The 18,356-nt window shown below is 36.1% G+C and overlaps 2 protein-coding genes across 3 annotated transcripts in view; one reads left to right on the top strand and one right to left on the bottom strand.

Moving 5' to 3' along the window:
* Window positions 1-2,050: 2,050 nt before the first annotated feature.
* idh1 (isocitrate dehydrogenase (NADP(+)) 1) lies at window positions 2,051-15,350 on the bottom strand. Of its 2 annotated transcripts, none has more exons than XM_079821291.1 (9): window positions 15,178-15,350; window positions 12,272-12,401; window positions 7,160-7,451; window positions 6,847-6,952; window positions 4,866-5,043; window positions 4,364-4,515; window positions 3,467-3,607; window positions 3,190-3,352; window positions 2,051-2,902 (listed from the first exon to the last, which is right to left on the bottom strand). In XM_079821291.1, the coding sequence occupies exons 1-9, from the start codon at window positions 15,209-15,211 to the stop codon at window positions 2,809-2,811; spliced, it is 1,290 nt and encodes a 429-aa protein (XP_079677417.1). In that variant the 5' UTR covers window positions 15,212-15,350; the 3' UTR covers window positions 2,051-2,808. The 2 variants fall into 2 exon arrangements, with proteins under 2 accessions (XP_079677417.1, XP_079677418.1); XM_079821292.1 differs by lacking the exon at window positions 15,178-15,350 and adding an exon at window positions 13,163-13,422.
* Window positions 15,351-17,590: 2,240 nt separating this feature from the next.
* The window catches only part of kcnh3 (potassium voltage-gated channel, subfamily H (eag-related), member 3), a gene marked incomplete at its 3' end in the record, with an annotated part of 131,821 nt that continues 131,055 nt past the window's right edge, over window positions 17,591-18,356 (top strand). The window contains exon 1 of the mRNA XM_079821500.1: window positions 17,591-17,819. Within this exon, the coding sequence (XP_079677626.1) occupies window positions 17,744-17,819 (76 nt within the window). The 5' untranslated portion in view covers window positions 17,591-17,743. The remainder of the gene's footprint in view (window positions 17,820-18,356) is intronic.

Below are 18,356 nucleotides of genomic sequence, written 5' to 3'. Positions count from 1 at the left end.
TAGCACATCCTGATAGATAGCGTTAACTTTTCTTGACAGGTGATGAATTAAATTGACCAATGAAATCGGCTGCGGGGGCGGGGTTTGCAGTGTCCATTGACCTCAGCTAGCGCATACGCCATTTACGTCCGAATCACCACCGGCCTCTATTTCATATTCATAAGGCTTTACTTCCTTTGGCACAATAGTAATCTTTACACTAACAAAGCCCATGAATGAGTCTCCATTCACACAGGGAGAATCCAATTATCACGGCACAATGGTGACAGTCTGAGGGATGATGTCTTTATCTTCTCTCTCTCTTTTTCTCATGCCTGATGTCTTTCCCTCCGCTCTCTGCTCTCACTGGGCTAAACCATTGTCACATATCTAATAAAGTCAAGGACACTTGGCCTGGAGTGTATAGGTAGAAGTCTTTGTTCAGACTATTTGGTGCTCAGACACAGGCCTGATTTTCTGGTCACCTGGTGGAAGTCACATCCTGTAGGCATACATGTGGACATTTTAATTAATGTAGGCCTATTTTTCCATTCAAAAACTGATTAAAACATGTAATAAATAATTACATGAAAATGTATAATAATATTATAATAATAACAGCCTTCTAAATAAAATAAAATATTAGAAAATCTCTGTGCTTTGGTGTAGAAAGATGGCAGGCTCCTTGCAACAGGCTGTCCGTCTTCATGACATTGTGCTGCCATCTAGTGAATGAACCACCACAATCGCCTCAACTGACAACATTATGATTTCATCAGGTAACACACCACAATATGATTTTGTTGCCGCAGTGTTTAAAATGTAATAGTTTATGCAAACAAAAAGAGTCAGTAACTAAGGTATTATAACTTCAACAGCAATGTTTTGTATTCTAGTATTAAATGTACACCAGCGTTAATACAGTAGTGGCCAAAAGTGATGTATGGAGGGGATATTTGGGTTATACTTTATTTTAAGGTGTCTTTATCAGTGTAATTATACATTTAAGTACTGAGTATTATTAATTAACTACGGCCTGGTTTCACAGACAGGGCTTAGATTAAGCCCTTAAATTAGAATGTTTAAGTAACTTTTTAAAATGTGCCCTAGAAAAAAAAAACATTACTGGCTTGCATCTTGAGGGGGAAAAAAAGCAATGCCACTGACATGTTTTAAGATATGTTAGTTCAAGATGCTTTCAGTTAAGTCAGCTCAAACATGCATTTTATTGTGAGACTAAACCTTGTCTGTGAAACCAGGCATAAATGTACTTTGGTTTAGGGTTAGTTGCATGTAATTATGCATAATAACTACATGTAACATGCACAAAAGGACATTGTAAAATAAAGTGTTACCGATATTTGTTTTTAATTACCCTACAAGTTCAATTAAACCATCAAAATATGTGGAACATATTTTATATTTATTAAATATTTTAAATATGAGGGAAGAACAGAACACTAAACTTAGTTAAGATATTCATCTGACAAAAATATTCGGCAAAAAAGGCTACAGCTACAGGTTATTATACCACACACACACACACATACATACACACACACACACACACACACACACACATACACACATACACACACACACACACACACACACAAATCCTGAGAGCCTGGCAAAAAATTATATCCGCACAATGTTGGATGTTTCCTTATGTTATCACAAATAAAACAATTGACTCCAAGCACAACTACTGAATAAATTTACAAAATCTTTAACACATTTTTAAAAGTATTTGAATCAAGGATGAAGACGGCAATTTACCTAGGCCGGGCATCACTTTTGGCCACTACTGTAAAATACTTAAACTAGCCTCTGTGTCTTTTACCCTTTTGAAAGGAACAATTAGCTTGGGAGGCTCTGCTATATAGATTGTAAAATTCGGAATTGTGGAATTCATTAGAAAGAATTTTAATTTTAATCATGGCATCAATTCGTTAATTGTTTTGATTATGGACCCGGCTTTAACATTTTATAGTAATACCAATTTGTTTGCCATTGAATTATTGAAGTGGATGCCATGTAATAGAGCTGAAGCCAATGCTTAACACATTTTAATTCATACAACAAACATATTTAATAAATTATCAAGATCAGACAAAAGACAAAATGTGAAATACTCTTCTTAAAAACTCTCATTTATTATTGACGTCGTATCACAAGACCTGATCACATGAGCACACAGACTGACATAAACAGAAGCATATAAGGAAATGAATTTGTAAAACGGTGACAGACAGTGGAACAGACTGTTGAAGAATGAAGAGGAATGTCTACCGGCGTTAACTACCAGCATTTCAATTAAAAGCAGGTTTTTATATTGTTAAAACCTAATCTCACTGTTCTTGGGATGGCTTCAAGAGTGGCTGCCTGAAGACAAGACAATTACACATGCAGATGATAAGGCAACAGGTGTTCAAACAGCTGAGAGATGGGCTGTACCCTGCACTACAGCAATAGAACACAAATACACATATTTATGCACTACAGGGGACATGATTAAAAACAAAAATTGCGATGATAAAACGTATAAATAGGGATACAAATTTCCTATATGAGTGTTTCCAATTTGTTTTTAAAAGCGTAATGAAGGTTACAGTAGCTCCTTCCATTTAAAAAGGCACTTTCATGTCTTCCAGTTGAAAGTGCACTGCTCCCCCTACTGGTTGTAGTGGTGAAGTCCATTTCTCTGTCTTTGGTCCTAGTTAGACAGGAGATGAGGCTGACAAAGTCTGCGGCTCGACGTGGGTTGTGGGCTGCGTGCAAGTGTGTGTGTGTGTGTGTACGTGGACACCCCATTAAACCCCAGCAGCTTCACAGTTTGGGCTGGCTTGACAACTTTATCTTCAGATTCTCGGCCAGTTTGTCCAAGAACTCAAAAGTGTTGAGGTAATCGGAACGTGCAACTCTTAAAAGAAATACACAGAAAGAAAAATTAATATATAAATATCAGAACATGTCTCTCATCCAATGTCTTGTGGATATGTTTTATTTTTAGTTTTCAGTGTTTTTTAAATGCAATATCAAGCTTTTATCACTGAATTCATACTGTCTATAGCAAGCCATCATCAAATCCACATGTCTAACACAACTCTATCACTGACAAAACCATTATAATTGAGAAATCTTTCTAATGACCTTTAATAAATACCATATATTTTAGAGCAAGTGACCCAGAGTAGATAATGGACGTACTTAGACATGCCCTTGATGCAGATGGCCAGGTCCTTGGTCATGAAACCAGCTTCAATGGTCTCGACACAAACGGCCTCCAGAGCCTCAGCAAACACACGCAGCTCTGCGTTCTTATCCAGCTCCGCCCGGTGCAGCAGCCCTCGCGTCCACGCAAAGATAGAGGCTGATGGGATAAAATTGTGAGTCTATGAAGTTGTGCGATGATCATGAAAAACAGTTTTTGTTTGCATCATCTGTGGATTTTATTGATTGACTGATAGTAAAGTGTTTTCCTCACCAATGGGGTTGGTGGACGTCTCCTTGCCCTGCTGGTGCATTCGATAATGCCGCGTGACGGTGCCATGGGCTGCCTCAGCTTCTACCGTACGCCCGTCAGGACATACAAGAACGCTGGTCATCATACCCAATGACCCATAGCCTAGAGACAGAGACCAGAAAGTTTACTCACTGTAAATGTAATAATTCTTTCATAATACTTTCACAATGAGTAATGCCATTACGCAAATTCATGATAGGGCTTAATGCATATTCAAACAAAGTTGGCACAAAAACCATGCACAAGATTTAAACTCAAAAGCATACACTACCATACAAAGTTTTGGGTTGGCAAGATTTTTAAATGCTTTTGGAAGTAATCTCTACTGAAATATTATTAGAATTTTAAACAATATATATTTTAAAATGTAATTTATTCCTATGATGGCAAAGCCATTGCTCCAGTCTTCAGTTTCACATGATCCTTCAGAAATCATTCTAATATACTGATTTGGTGTTCAAGAAATATAAATATTGTGCTGCTTAATATTTTTGTGAACCATGAAACCTTTTTTTCAGGATTCAAAAGAACAGCATTTAATTTTTTTCAGCATTTCATTTTATTTTAAAAAGGAAATTAGAGTAACAATGTAAAAGTCTGTACTGTCACTTTGAAACAACTTAATGCATCTTTTCTGGATAAAAATAAAATAATAAAAATGAATAAATAAAGCAATCTTACTTACCCCAAGTTTTCAGTGGTAGTGTACACTGAGATAATTCATCATTTTTTTTATGTTCAGTGCTGAACAATTCATTACTGTTTTTTGTTCATAGAATGTTTTGGCATTGTTTGGGTGCAAAAGTTATTATTAATAAGATATAATATGTGATTACACTGCATATAAGTTTTACTCACCTTGAGCTACAGAGTCTGACTGCACGTCTCCATCATAGTTCTTGCAGGCCCAGATAAACCCACCTTCAGACTTCATGGCCTGAGCCACCATGTCATCAATCAGCCGATGCTCATACCAGATTCCTTTGGCCTCATACTGAGCTTTGTAGTCTCTACACACACACACACACACACACACACACACACACACACACACACACACGTTACAAAGCCAACTTCTATCATTTTTCTTTATTTACTTATTTTTATTCAGTGTGGGCATATGCGGTTATGAGTAGATGTTTATGCATTAATGCCATGACAGGAGAAAATCTTTTATAAGGAAAAAATTCCATGCGTTTATTAGTTTAAGCTTTTAAAACTAGTTTTATAACAGGCAGATTTTAAGAGTTATACAGTAAATGCACTCAATGCTACTTCATTTCAAAAGACCCTAACTAGATACGATCAAGGTCAATTTATTCAATGCCAGTTCATACGCAACCATTTCATGGCGACTCACTTTTCATAGATCTCCTGGAAAATATCTTTGAAACGGCCATCATATTTCTTCAGGATGGTGTTCTTGGTGCTGAGGTACATTGGCCAGCCTTTGGTCAACCCCATCTGGAAAGAGCTGTGAGCAAAGTCCCGGATAGAACTGTCTGTGTTGTACATCCCCAGCGCAACTCCACCAGTACCTGAACATATATAAAAATTATATTTTTCAAGAAAACCTGGTCTGAAAGCAGATATGCTTGTGCGGAATTATATTTAGAATCGAGTAGGCTCCATTCCAAATGCATTCAAATCCAATCTTTGCAGAATAATTTAATCAGATCAGTATTTGCATACCCAGGAGAGTGTTAATCTGGCCATGTGGCCTTATACTGTAACATTAACTAGACAAACATGTTTGGTGCTCAAACAGGTCACAGTCCACTGTAATAACATCAACATACAGAGACATTCATTTACACATCTTTGAGATACGGAAGGGTAGAAAACACATACTTTCTTAATATATAGTAGGTGAAAAACAGTATAGTATTTACGAATTCACAGTGGTGTAAAGTATTATGTAATTAGTTATGATACTTAAGAATCTTTTTGGCTACATTGTAGTTTGACTGAGTATCAAAGATATTAGCAACTTTTAGTCTCTACTTGACTACATCTTTTAATAAGTAGGCCTATATGTACTCTTTACGGCAATAAATTTGTGATGAGTAATGCAATTACTCATTACATTTTGCATGGCACCCCACTTTTTCTGCAACAGTTTATTTCTGCTACAAAAGAAGCAATATCACCATCTTCAGGGCACTTTAACTTGTGCATTTTGCTCTTACTCACCCAAAATTGCCAACAAGGCTACTTTCCGTGAATGCGAGTGCATTAGCAGGTGAATTGCAGGTGTTTCATATATGAGATGAGGACATGAGGCCGATGACGTCCAGTGCAAGTAGGCTTTGACTATTTAATTTGACAATATTATTTTAATTATAATTTGTTATATTGAAGAGACCTTTTTGAAGGATATTGGTTAACGTATGCCCTTTTAGAGCACTTGAGCTTAACTGATACTTAACTGAGTGTTTGTAGATGTTAAAGTCTGTTGTGTCGACCTTGATTTATTGCAATATTGAAGTGTTCAGTTTAATTTTAATTTTAGAAAATAAACATGTGATTGCTCTCTTCAAAAATCAACTGTTTCTTGTTTATCACTGGCATGTATCTTAGGTGTTGAGGACAAGTGCATCCTTGAGCCCAAATTTAGTATGAGTAAAATACTTGAGTAAAAAAGTATCTGATTTAACAATACTTAAGTTGTTTTGGAATTGGTGACTTTTAACATGTAATGGAGTCATTTTCACTCTAAGGTATCTTTACTTTTACTGAAGTATGGTTTTCTTTACACCTCTGTGAATTCATAGCATTTATAAAACAGTAGGCAAAAGTACCCAGATAACCTACCACTTCCAGTAAAATTCTGAAGTGCGCATACAAATTAACAATTTACAATCCCATGAGGCCACAGGAGGGGATTTGTGAATAGCAGTGAAGACACACAACTGACACTGGAAGGTCACATCACATGACAATGATAACACGATGCATGTAGTACATCTGGATTACATTCATACTACACACATACATACTATATAGAACAGACTTTAACAGTCACAAAATAATTACTTATTCAAAAGAAGTACTCACAGAGAGTATGTGATTTCAGATGCAGGCATGGACTGTGCCATAGTAAATAATTCAGATCAAATAAATTAGATTGTTTAAAAGTCAGCATGATTGGAAGTTGTGATAGTCTTATAGACTTCATTTTGTCCATTGGGAATTGATTGGATGGTTGTGGTTTGCTATCGCTGTGATCTCATATGAGTGACAGGTTGTCTCGCTCTCGCGCAAGTAAACACGTCATCGGAGAAGAGATGAGGTTGCAAGAGGGAGAAGTTATTTCAATTAAAAGTTTATTAAAAGGTTACCTTCAAAGTTATGGACAACAAACTTAACCGGCTCCCCTCCGTTTTTGGGTGTGTATGTCATTTCCACTTTTCCAGGGCCTGGCACAACAAAATCTGTAGCCTTGTACTGTAAAAGTGTAAAAGAGGATAGGTTATTTCAGAAGATGTTTTACCTATAACGTGATCTTACCAAGATTAAATGATGTTCTCTTAGGCATTTGAATTTTGATAAAACAGCAGCAATATGAAAAAAAACAAAACAAAAAACAGAACAAATTCGCAATTAGACTTAATTATAGATATTCTAATACGTGCTTGAGTAGGAGCTCCCCACCTGATCTCCATGTGCGTGCCTGCCGATAATTATAGGCTTGATCCAGCCTGGAACCAAGCGGGGAATGTTTTTGCAGATGATAGCCTCTCGGAACACAGTGCCACCCAGGATGTTCCGAATTGTTCCGTTGGGAGAACGCCACATCGACTTGAGCTTGAACTCCTCCACACGATTCTCATCAGGAGTGATGGTGGCGCACTTGATGCCAACGTTGTAGCGCCTCACAGCCTCCGCCGCCTCAACCGTCACCTTGTCGTCGGTGGAATCACGGTTCTCCATTCCCAGGTCATAGCTAACACACAGACACCAAAAAAAAACAAACCTTGAGTTTTGCTCATCTATGAAAACTATTCTGTGATGTTCTTGACATATTAATAATTATTATGCATTTCTTTACAGATTAGTTTGCAAATTATATTTTAGTAGACAAAAAAATAAAAAAATCTGATATTTATGAACCTTATGTACCAAAGAAACAAGCACTCAGCATTCTTCAGAATTTTGTGTTTGAACTTCTGTTTTTGAGGTAGCTCTGCTCATGATAACTTTAGTTACAGTGTACAATATACACTGTAATGTTTGAAGGCTGTCACAACAAATGTCAGTAGAGCGGGAAGATTTTATAATGACCGGTTCATTCATAAATCCATAAGATATTACCATAGACTGTAAAAAAAATATGGACGTAGTGTCCGTGACATCACCCATAGGATTCTGAAGAGCAGTTTTGAAGCGTAAAGTAGGGACGAGCTGGCCGTTGCCACCTTGACAGCCCGTCATTCCCGGATAATAGAAAATGGGCAAAGAGACGGGACGTGGGTGGAGCTGAGGTGACGAGATGACTAAAAGACACCTGCCACTCAAAGTGGCCACGCCCTTCATGAAGGGTAAAATTAGCCATATAGACCAAAACCACAATTTATACCAGGCTGTAAACGTTTTTTTCTGCTGTAAAGTTGGGCCTTTTAAAGGGTAACTAAACCCCAGCTCAGAGCTTAACTCCACCCACTGGCAATATTTGAAAAATGCTGGAAAAGTTGTCAGAGCCCAGCAGAGACAGGGGGGACAAACCGAGGGCGGGACTGAGCGGAGGGCATGCAACTGAGACCCGATGTGACGGATTGATTGACAGCTGTCTGACTCGCGAGTCGCAAAGATGGAGAATGACTGGAGTGACGCCAGTAGCTTTGCAACAGAGCGGTCATTCTAACTAAAAAAAGTTGGTTTAGGGTTTAGTTACCCTTTAACATGGGATCAATGAGATTCTGCTCCCTTCTGAAGCCTGTCCCTAGTGGTCAGTCGATGAATTGCAGTTTAAGTCACTTCCGTATTGGCTTCAAGAGAAACTGCGGGAGGTTGCCGCTTGGATCTTACCTACATGCTCTGGAAATACAAACCAGAAAACAGAACACAACGAGTGCAGAGCTGAAAAGGGGCGGGGCTACATAAGGTCTACAGCTTATAACCTCTCTGAGCCTGACCCTTCTCTCACCCCTACATTTGACTATACTATAAAAACATCTAAAAATAAAGTTATAAAAAAAAAGCTTATAACTCTTATAATTCAGCCAAATTGACAGCCAAATTGGTAATGTAGGACTCCATCACACAACACTAGAAGTCAGAAGATGGCGCCCCACGGCCCGCTTTAAATGAGGTCAATGGGAAACTAGTGCCATGGTAATTTAGCACAAAGACACTGTGTTCCAGTGAACTGAAATAGAACAGTTCATTTCTTACTGTGATAAAACAGACAGAATGCTATTACAATTCAAAATAATTTTTTTATGTAATTTATTCCTGTGAGGGCAAAGCTGAATTTTCAGCATCATTACTCCTGTCTTCAGTGTCACATGATCCTTCAGAAATCATTCTAATATGCTGATTTGCTGTTAAAGAAAGATTTCTAATTATCAATGTTGAAAACAGTTGTGCTGCTTAATATTTTTGTGGAAACCTTATTATATTTTTTCAGGATTTTTTGATGAATAGAAACAGCCTTACCTGAAACAGAAATCTTGTGGAACATTGCAAATGTTTTAGTGTCACCTTTGATCAATTTAATGCATCCTTGAGCATTCATTATTTTTGTATTTTTTTGTATTGGACTGTCCTTTAATGGTAATATACATGCTTTTTATGGTTATGAGGTAATGAATAACATTCAGTAGATACTTTGTGATCTCCAGTTACCAAAAACATGCCTCTAAACCTTTGAATAGTCGGGCATCTTCAAACTAAAGCTAAATCCATGCTGATTTAAATTCATCCAAGCAACCTTCACTTTCACAGAGCAGTTAAAAGCAAATGAAAGGCCTCAGCTGTTCTGTAGATGTGTGACTGAAATGATGAAGGCGTCCTCTCAACTAGCAAGGAAGAGTGTGACACACTTAATACGCTTTAGCTAAAGTATCACTGAGCTACAACACAGGGGGGGCGGAACTTTCCCATACCGTCCTTGTTCTCGGTCCTCGCTATTGTGAAGTATGCTGTAACCTTTCACCCACTTTACTTCCACTCCCTGGTGTGATAATGATTCTGAAAAACTGTTGGTGGCGCTAGAGGATTTAGACATTTCAGAACAATTTGTCATACATTTTTAGGGGCTGCCATAGACTTAGCTCAGTTTAATCCATCAATAAAAGCATGTAATGCATAAAAGGCATTCAACAATGCGACTAAAGGATGTTGAGAGAAGTAAAGATACGCAAACAATCTTACAACGCAAGCTCAAAGAGCAGTTCACAGACTGAATGAACATGCATTAAGAGATCTCTCTTAAGTGATGACACCTTGTTTGCTAAAATACTGATTATACTCTTATCAGACTTAGTTTGCACTATTCTACCAAACTCCAGGTCAAGTTCATGCACTTTATTTATACTTCATACTTCATAGCTAAAGAGCCACACAGATCAAACTGTGACCACAAGCTCAAAGTTCAGGTGCTGACGATTCATGACAATTTCAAGCACAGAAAGGGATGTTAGGTAATAAAAGTGAACTTATGGGATGATAACACTTCCCTTTGGCCTTGAGGATTACCAAATTGTGGCCTGAGAAATCTGTACTGACAAACAAGAAATGTCATATTTGTACAACTTGGCAGATACCTGCTCAGTGGAGTGATTATTGTTAGTAATGCAGTTATTGCCACTAAAATAAATCTGTGGTAAATATCAAACATTTAAAAAAAAAAAATTTAATTAATTATTTAAATATTATTTATTTTTTGAATATAGAGATATAAAAGATTTTGAACATATTAGGGGTGTAACAAAACCCTCATGTCACAATTCGATACATATCATGATACTGAACTCATGATACAATATTATTGCGATACTCTAAGACATAAAAGCACCAATGCACAGGACAATGGTGACACCAGAATTAAAGCTACACTGCGTGATATTTTCCCCCATCTAGCGGTTGAAAAGGTATATGACCATCCAGTGAATATTAGTTTCTGTTCCTCTTAATTCCGATTTCGTTTTAACTCCTACGGTGGCTGATTTAGTCCAAGATTAACATGGCTTCCAGTTCGACCTCGTCCACACTCAACACGGTGCAATCGAGAGTTTAAAAACGCGAAAGGCGAAGCTTGAATTTACGGGTATGTCCCTCTTTGGCTAATGTACTTTCAAGATGGAGGGGGAACATGGCGACCGGCATTCGAACCCCTCACCCGTATGTATTTTCAATGGCATATTATAAACTTACGAGAATACTTTATTATTTGAAAGAAGCAAAAATACATTAATGAGCACATATATTGTTGAAAGAACTAAGTGTTTTTAGCTAAGAATAAACTAAAAAAGTTACACAGTGTAGCTATAAAAATATTCATGATTCTGAAGCTGAAAATACATAATTATTTTAGACCAATATGCTTGCACTCGGTCACTGACTAGATACATTTATACATAATGATACATACATAGATACATAATGTAGGCCACTTTTTACTGGTAACACAAGACATTTGGCATTTTCTGGATCCATAAATATTCCCCATTGCATTATTATACATTATATTAAAAAAAAAAATCTAAATTTTTTCCCCTCACACAGTAATTTTCATTTTGGGTGAACTATACACAATACCGATTGTCACTATTCACGATACATAATGTTGCAATTTTGTATTGTGATATATTGTTTCACCCCTAGTACATATTAATTTATAATCATGTTACAGTAGAAACAATAACTGTAGTGATAAGGCATTCATTATTATGTTATCATTTACTTAAGTTGTTCCAAACCTGTATGAATTTCTTTCTTCTGCAGAACACAAAAGATGATATTTTGCAGAATATGGGTAAGCAAACGTTTGATGGTCCCCATTGACTTCCATAGTATTTTGTTTTCATTACTATGGAAGTCAATGGGGCCCATCAACTGTTTGGTTACATACATTCTTCAAAATATCTTCTGTGTTCAGCAGAAGAAAGAAATACATACAGGTTTGGAACAACTTGAGGGTGAGTAAATGATGACAATTTTCATTTTTGGGTGAACTATCCCTTTAACTTTAGTACCATGGTTACCATTGCAAATGTTTGTACGGCACGACTAATTGGCAGCAAAGTTGCTTTAAATCAGATTAACATGTATTCACAAGGGAAATCAAATATAATGAGAGAAACGCTCACCTGCCGTGAATGACACACACACACACACACACACACACACACATTGCCTCTGGCTTGGCGTGCTCAGTTGGGGACACTAAATTTTTCAACTAAACATCGAAATACATCTAAATAATAAACTAAATTAACCATTTAAACTAAATTACTGATCAAATTATTAATCTAAAGCCCACACTGTCACTGTATGATACTTGAAATTTTTCCAGAATGGCTATACAGCTGAATAAAATTATGCTGCATTATTTTCCTGTTTAACACTGTAAAGCTGCTTTGAAACAATCTACATTGTTAAAAGCGCTATATAAATAAAGTTGACTTGACTTGACTTGACTTGACACACACACACACACACACACACACACACACACACACACACACACACACACACACACACACACACACACACACACACACACACACACACACACACACACACACACACACTTTATCTCACCTGTGCAGGTCAAGCTCCAGATAAGGAAAGATGAGTTTCTCTTTTATGAGCTCCCATATTACTCTGGTCATCTCATCTCCTTGCATCTCGACCACAGAACCTGCTTTGATCTTCTGAGACATTTTGGACCCTGCAAGATCAAATTACAGTTGTATGTGAAGATGTATAGTAGTGTTAGTACTACTTACTCCCTGAATAGATTCCATTGAGAAAAAAGTTACACAACCAGTGAGTCAGCATTTTTGCCTTAAACCTGTTTCAACGGACAGCATTTTTGAGCTTGCAGACCAAGCAGAAAATGTCAGATTTAGAAGCCTATAATATAACAAAAATAGCAAAAAGAGTTCTCTCTCTCTCTCATGCCTCATGCATTTTCAGGCAACTAAAGCAGCAGCATCTGACAGACAGACAGACAGCCATTGTGTAATAAGACACTGGCCTTTTACCCACAATGCCAGATTAAGTGCATCATTGTATCAATTGTGTCACTATTAAAAAATATTATTATTATTATTATTATTTTTGCAGTTCCACAAACTGGACTGCTTACATAAAGCAATTAGAACAAAGGTCAAATACAGATTTACACACATAACTTGAAGTTTTTAATGAATTGATCGTAATGAAACTTTAGACCAATGTGGGGGTTATTTTACGATCTGTCGTAAAAATGATTAATGCAACATAAACAATCCAGTAAAAGTGTCAATTATATAGCCTATGATTACTTAGGTTTTAATCCCTATGTCTTTCCTGATGACAGCATCACTTTTATAGTATTATCTTCGACAATGCTCAGAATACCACTTTCCAGGAAAACGTCAAATCAAACGACTAATGTTTTTTTTTTAATCGAACGATCTGTCTCGCAACTCAATATACGACGCCTACCTTTTCTCTTGAGATTGTACGGGAGTAAATGAAGAGATCTCAGATGGTTGATGTGTCCTAAGGATGGAAGGAAGCTTGAAAGGTTTTGGACTAGTGTTTTTGACTAGTCTTGGAAGGCGTTGTTTCGTATCAGCTGAGCGGATGGCATAGGCTCTTCCCTGCTCTGCTCATACATGTACTACTCAATCAGATAATCATCCACCAATCCAAGAGAATAAGGAACTAAACTCAAACGACTAGCTCCTCCCTCATTATGAATCCCATTGAGAGGCATGTGTTTCTGGATTATATCTGTTTAGAGTTGGGAAGACACCTTTCTTCCTCTAGGTGGCGTTATACAGCTCAAAAAAGCCGAATCAATCGTTGAGCTGCAAGATAATAAATGCATTTTCTTCAAATTGCAAATAATTAATGACTTTGGATAAACGTTAATACATAAAACACATTTAGGGTCATATTAACATTTTTAGTATTCTGACAAAATGCAGTCACTTTTCACTACAAAAACTGAAATAAATAAAAATATATTTGATTCAGATTATTTTATTACCACACAATTTCACCATTGTTAATTGTAATTTTGTAAATTAGTTCATTAAATGCAAGATAAGGAAATCATTTTAACATCGTCTTAAGTTTGAAATGCCTGACTTTCACATTGAATTCAGATGTTTAACTTTGGGTGAATAATATTGTAGGCCTAGTTTTGGCAAATAATTTTAAACGCAGAGGCTGATAGTAATGAAGTATTTTTACTCTGCTTACCGTATACCGCTAAACGTATCTGTTTCAAGTTATACTGTGTTTTTCTTTGGAAAACTTTTACTTCACAACAATCCAAAGCATATTGTACTTTTTACTGCACTACATTATGCATTAGGCTACTTAATTACATTAAAAAGGCATTTAAGTAAATTTACATTTTACCCAAGTAAAATGAATTTAAAGTTTTACTTAAGTACAAGGAAGAAAGTAGTACTATATATTTTTAATCTAATTAAGTATTAAGGGTAAAAACTAAAATATTTATAAAATGTAGTGCAGTAAAAAAGTATGACATGCTTTAGTGAAGTAAAAGTTTTCCAAAGAAAAACGCTGATAAAGTAGGCCTACATATACTTGAAGAATGTACTTGAGTAGAAAGAAAAAATACTTCACTACGGTCCACCTCTGCATAAATGCAAGACAACAACAACAACACAACCTCCCATCCTTCTTCAGCAGATTCTTCACATTATGCATAACAAAAAGGGCTTAAGATCTTTATTGTTTATTTGTATATTTTGATTATTAAATTTGAAGATTTAGATTTGTTGGAATTGCATTAAGGTTTTTCTGTTTTCATTTTCGTTTCATTCACGCAACAAAAATGCCTTATCAATTAATCTCAAATGAAGTCTGATGCGGCGCGGAGGAGAAAAGTAACACATACCGCATGACTGTGTTGCTACGGCGGCCGTCTTGTCAATATTTTACAGATGAATAATGAATGAAAATTAGCCTAATAGACACTGGCCTGAAAACAAACAAATTTAGAGTTGTAGCAGAAAAATCCTTTTAGACCCATCGTACCTGACAACTTCAAGACAATCCGGACCACCAAGCCCTGCCCATTTTAACCACCTTGCAATTCTACTCAACTGCGTCGTAGTTTTCTGATCCTTTCTTTCTGTTAACACGTCTATTTAAAATTGAGGTTAGTTCTATTTTAAGGTAGTACGTTCTATTTAAAGGCAAATGCTGTCAAGTGCACTGAATTGGTGTAATACTTTCCCGTCATAAAAGTGCGTCTCTTGACGACAGCAAAGTAACAGAATAAGTAGCGGTATACCAATTGCAATATTCATAATCATAACCCTGTTAATGGTTTTGTAGCAGCCCTTACACACAAAACACATGGATTTCTAGTTATCATACTTCCTGCAAACTTTTAACAACAAAAGCATAAGGATCAGTAAGAAGATACAGGCTAATAACAGGCAAGACAGACAGACATAGCTACAGGTTCAGCCAACCTCCAAAACGCATTCTGTTTCTTGAGCAATCCATATTCTCAATCCACCATCACGAGCACGCTGCTCTTCATGTGCGAAACGGTATTTTTCTTCTGAGTTTGCGTGAGCAGTAGAAGAGTCCATGAAAGTGAACTGTAGTTCGGTATCTCCTGCCCGAGTGCAGAATTCAGACTTACCGGCAGATGTCGCAATTTCATTACTCATTTTGTAGTAAGGGTCCAAGTGTGGGTGCCACAACCATATTTTGTCATTTATACCGGTGTATCCTGTAATAGTTTTTTAAATGGCGCGGACCCTAAAATATGATCCTCCTCATGCAAGGGACCCCAATTCTAAAATGACAGCTATACATTTTCAATGTATTTAGCATCCTTTCAATGTATTTATAGGCCTACTTATAATCAATGTATAGGCTACTGTAGAAAATAATATTATAAATTTGTAAAATATTACATATAACATTTATTCCTACTCACTGCAGCACTGTACTGTTATATATTATGTTTATTGATTTTAAATATTTTATTTTTATTAACTTTTAATTTATTTATTTTTAATTTTATACTTTTATACTTATTTTTGTTTTGTTTTTATATCGTTTTTCTCTAAACTTTTCCACAGACCCCCTAGAAATCTCTTGCGGTCCCCCAGTTTGAAAACCCTGGTTTAGCATTCCAAAAATCTGCCTTTTATTTTGAATATTTTTATAGCAATGCAAAATGTGTTTTATCCAAGGGAGTCAATGGAAGTCAAATTGCAAAGTGTATGAAATAGAATGGACCCAAGGTAAGGCTGTGGCCTACTAATATATTTTTCCCTTTGGAATATTTTGGCCACTCTGAATCTGCAGGCCCATGTGACAAATTTTAGGTTTGAGAGTTTAAGCTTTTCACAGCACAAGACAGCAACATCTAAGAGTAGAATGTGTTTATGCTTAAATGTTAGATATACAGTAAGATAAACTTGCTATGTATATACAATTTTTATATATAATAAACTCTTTTTTATATTATGAACTAGTATTTCTACCTCAGTGGTGAGTTTTGAAATGTTTATTTATTGCCTGTGTAAATGTTGTTCAAGTATTTGTTGTTCCGTGGAGACACTGCATTTATTTCTACCACACAGAAAAAATGACAATAAAGCCTAATTATTCCCCTCATTATTATATTATATCTGGTATTATTGACAACACGTAAAACACTCTTGTTATATAATTGTAGCATTCGATTTATGAATCAATGACAAATAAAGATGAAGTAAATGATGATAAAAAGGAGAAATCTAGTTTGAAACACAAATGCCAAGTTCTTAGAAGAAACATGTACATTTTATATATATATATATATATATATATATATATATATATATATATATATATATATATATATATATATATACATACATATATATATATATATATATATATATATATATATATATATATATATATATATATATATATATGTATATATATATATATGTATATATGTATATATATATATATATATATATATATACATATATATATATACTTTTTTTCTTTCTTTTGAAAATGTCTGATTTTAACTATTAAAAAAATGTCAAGTGGTATAACCAAGTAAAAAGTAGGCTGCTAAAATACTTGTCTTGGACATTGAATGCATGTGAGGGTTAACTTTATTACACTATATCACTTTATTATATCTTCAAAAACATTTTCAAACTTGGTTTTTAAGGTAAAATAAATATATTATAACTGCACAAATACACATTTTTTATTTGCTTATAGGCTATGGAATATATATTTTTAAGAATTTTTTTTTATTTTTATAAATAACAAGTCATGCCAACTATGCAAAAAAAAAAAAAAATTTTTTTAAATAATCCAAGATTTTTCCAAGATACTTTGGCAAATGTGTCATTATAGAAGAGGTGAAGACTATTAAAGTCATTTGTTTGTATTTTTGAATAACAAGAAAATGAACATCACGTCAAAATTTCTTCAAAATCAAGTTTTCCTTCAAAATCTAAATTTGGTTTGTTTTTCGGCTATTTCATCTGAACAAAGAACCTTCCATAAATAATAAAAATACAATGATCTGGTACAAGAGTTCTAGCCTCCTCACCAGACTCTGCTCACCACGTGACGTGACATCTGCTGGTTATAGCAACTAGAGAACGCCAGTAAATATAGATGTAGAGAGAAAGGATCGTGGTGGCACAGTGGAGTTCACACAGCATCCGTGCGCAGTCGCCTCACCAGTCGGAGCTTCGGTCTCCAGCGTTGCCGTTACGCACAGGTTCATCTTATCACCAAACACCTGATTTACAGAGACACGTACGCGGGTTTTCGCCCTCTTTATGAGACAATGTAAGGCAGATATGTGGGCTTTCCGTTGAAGGATATGGTCACTGCTCAGCTGCCAAAGTGGAGCCGCGCGTATCACGGATCGGGGCGCTCCTGCAGGGTCTAGGATGCGCGCCCGGAACATCCCGATTCTTACCTGGGTTCGGGGGTGACCAGGAGTCCACTGCCTCTGCTGGGCGCAGAGGCGGGAGGAGGACGCAGTCGACCCGCACCAGGATGCCCGTGATGAGAGGGCTGCTGGCCCCGCAGAACACCTTCCTCGACACCATCGCCACCCGTTTCGATGGCACCCGTAAGTGCGCAGAATGTACCAACTTACCTTTCCTTTACCAAAGTGTCAAATGCAAATACAAAGTGTTTTGGGCCAATTGAACAGCCACACTAAGGTATTTGCATCAGTGCGTAAAGTGAAACATTTGAAAGCTCTTAATGCATGCGCGTGGACATGAAGTCATTTCGTGTAGCAGGTTGCATAGTTGTCTCAAAACATTGTTCTGGGTTTGCTGGCATGCCATTGACAGCAGTCATTCTGATATACTACATCTAAAACTTTTTTAGACAACATTTTATCATTATTTTAAACTTGTATGCATGCAGTTTTATAGTCTCATTAATGGCATTAAATATTAAAATTTTAATTGGTCACACTGCAGGACTATTTGTGAACTGCAAAACAGTTGAAATATGAAAACATTCTAAAATATATATTTTTCTTTTAAATATTCATTGAAGTTAATGCATGCATGATTTGTCAGCTCCCATTCAACTGTTGTGCAACACTGTAATTCTTGATTGAGCTGAAAGAAAGGGGTTTATACTTTCATTTGCC

The sequence above is a fragment of the Gobio gobio genome (assembly GCF_949357685.1).
Source record: "Gobio gobio genome assembly, chromosome: 7".
NCBI classification, from domain to species: Eukaryota; Metazoa; Chordata; class Actinopteri; order Cypriniformes; family Gobionidae; genus Gobio; species Gobio gobio.
This window is presented reverse-complemented; position numbering and strand designations above follow the sequence as displayed.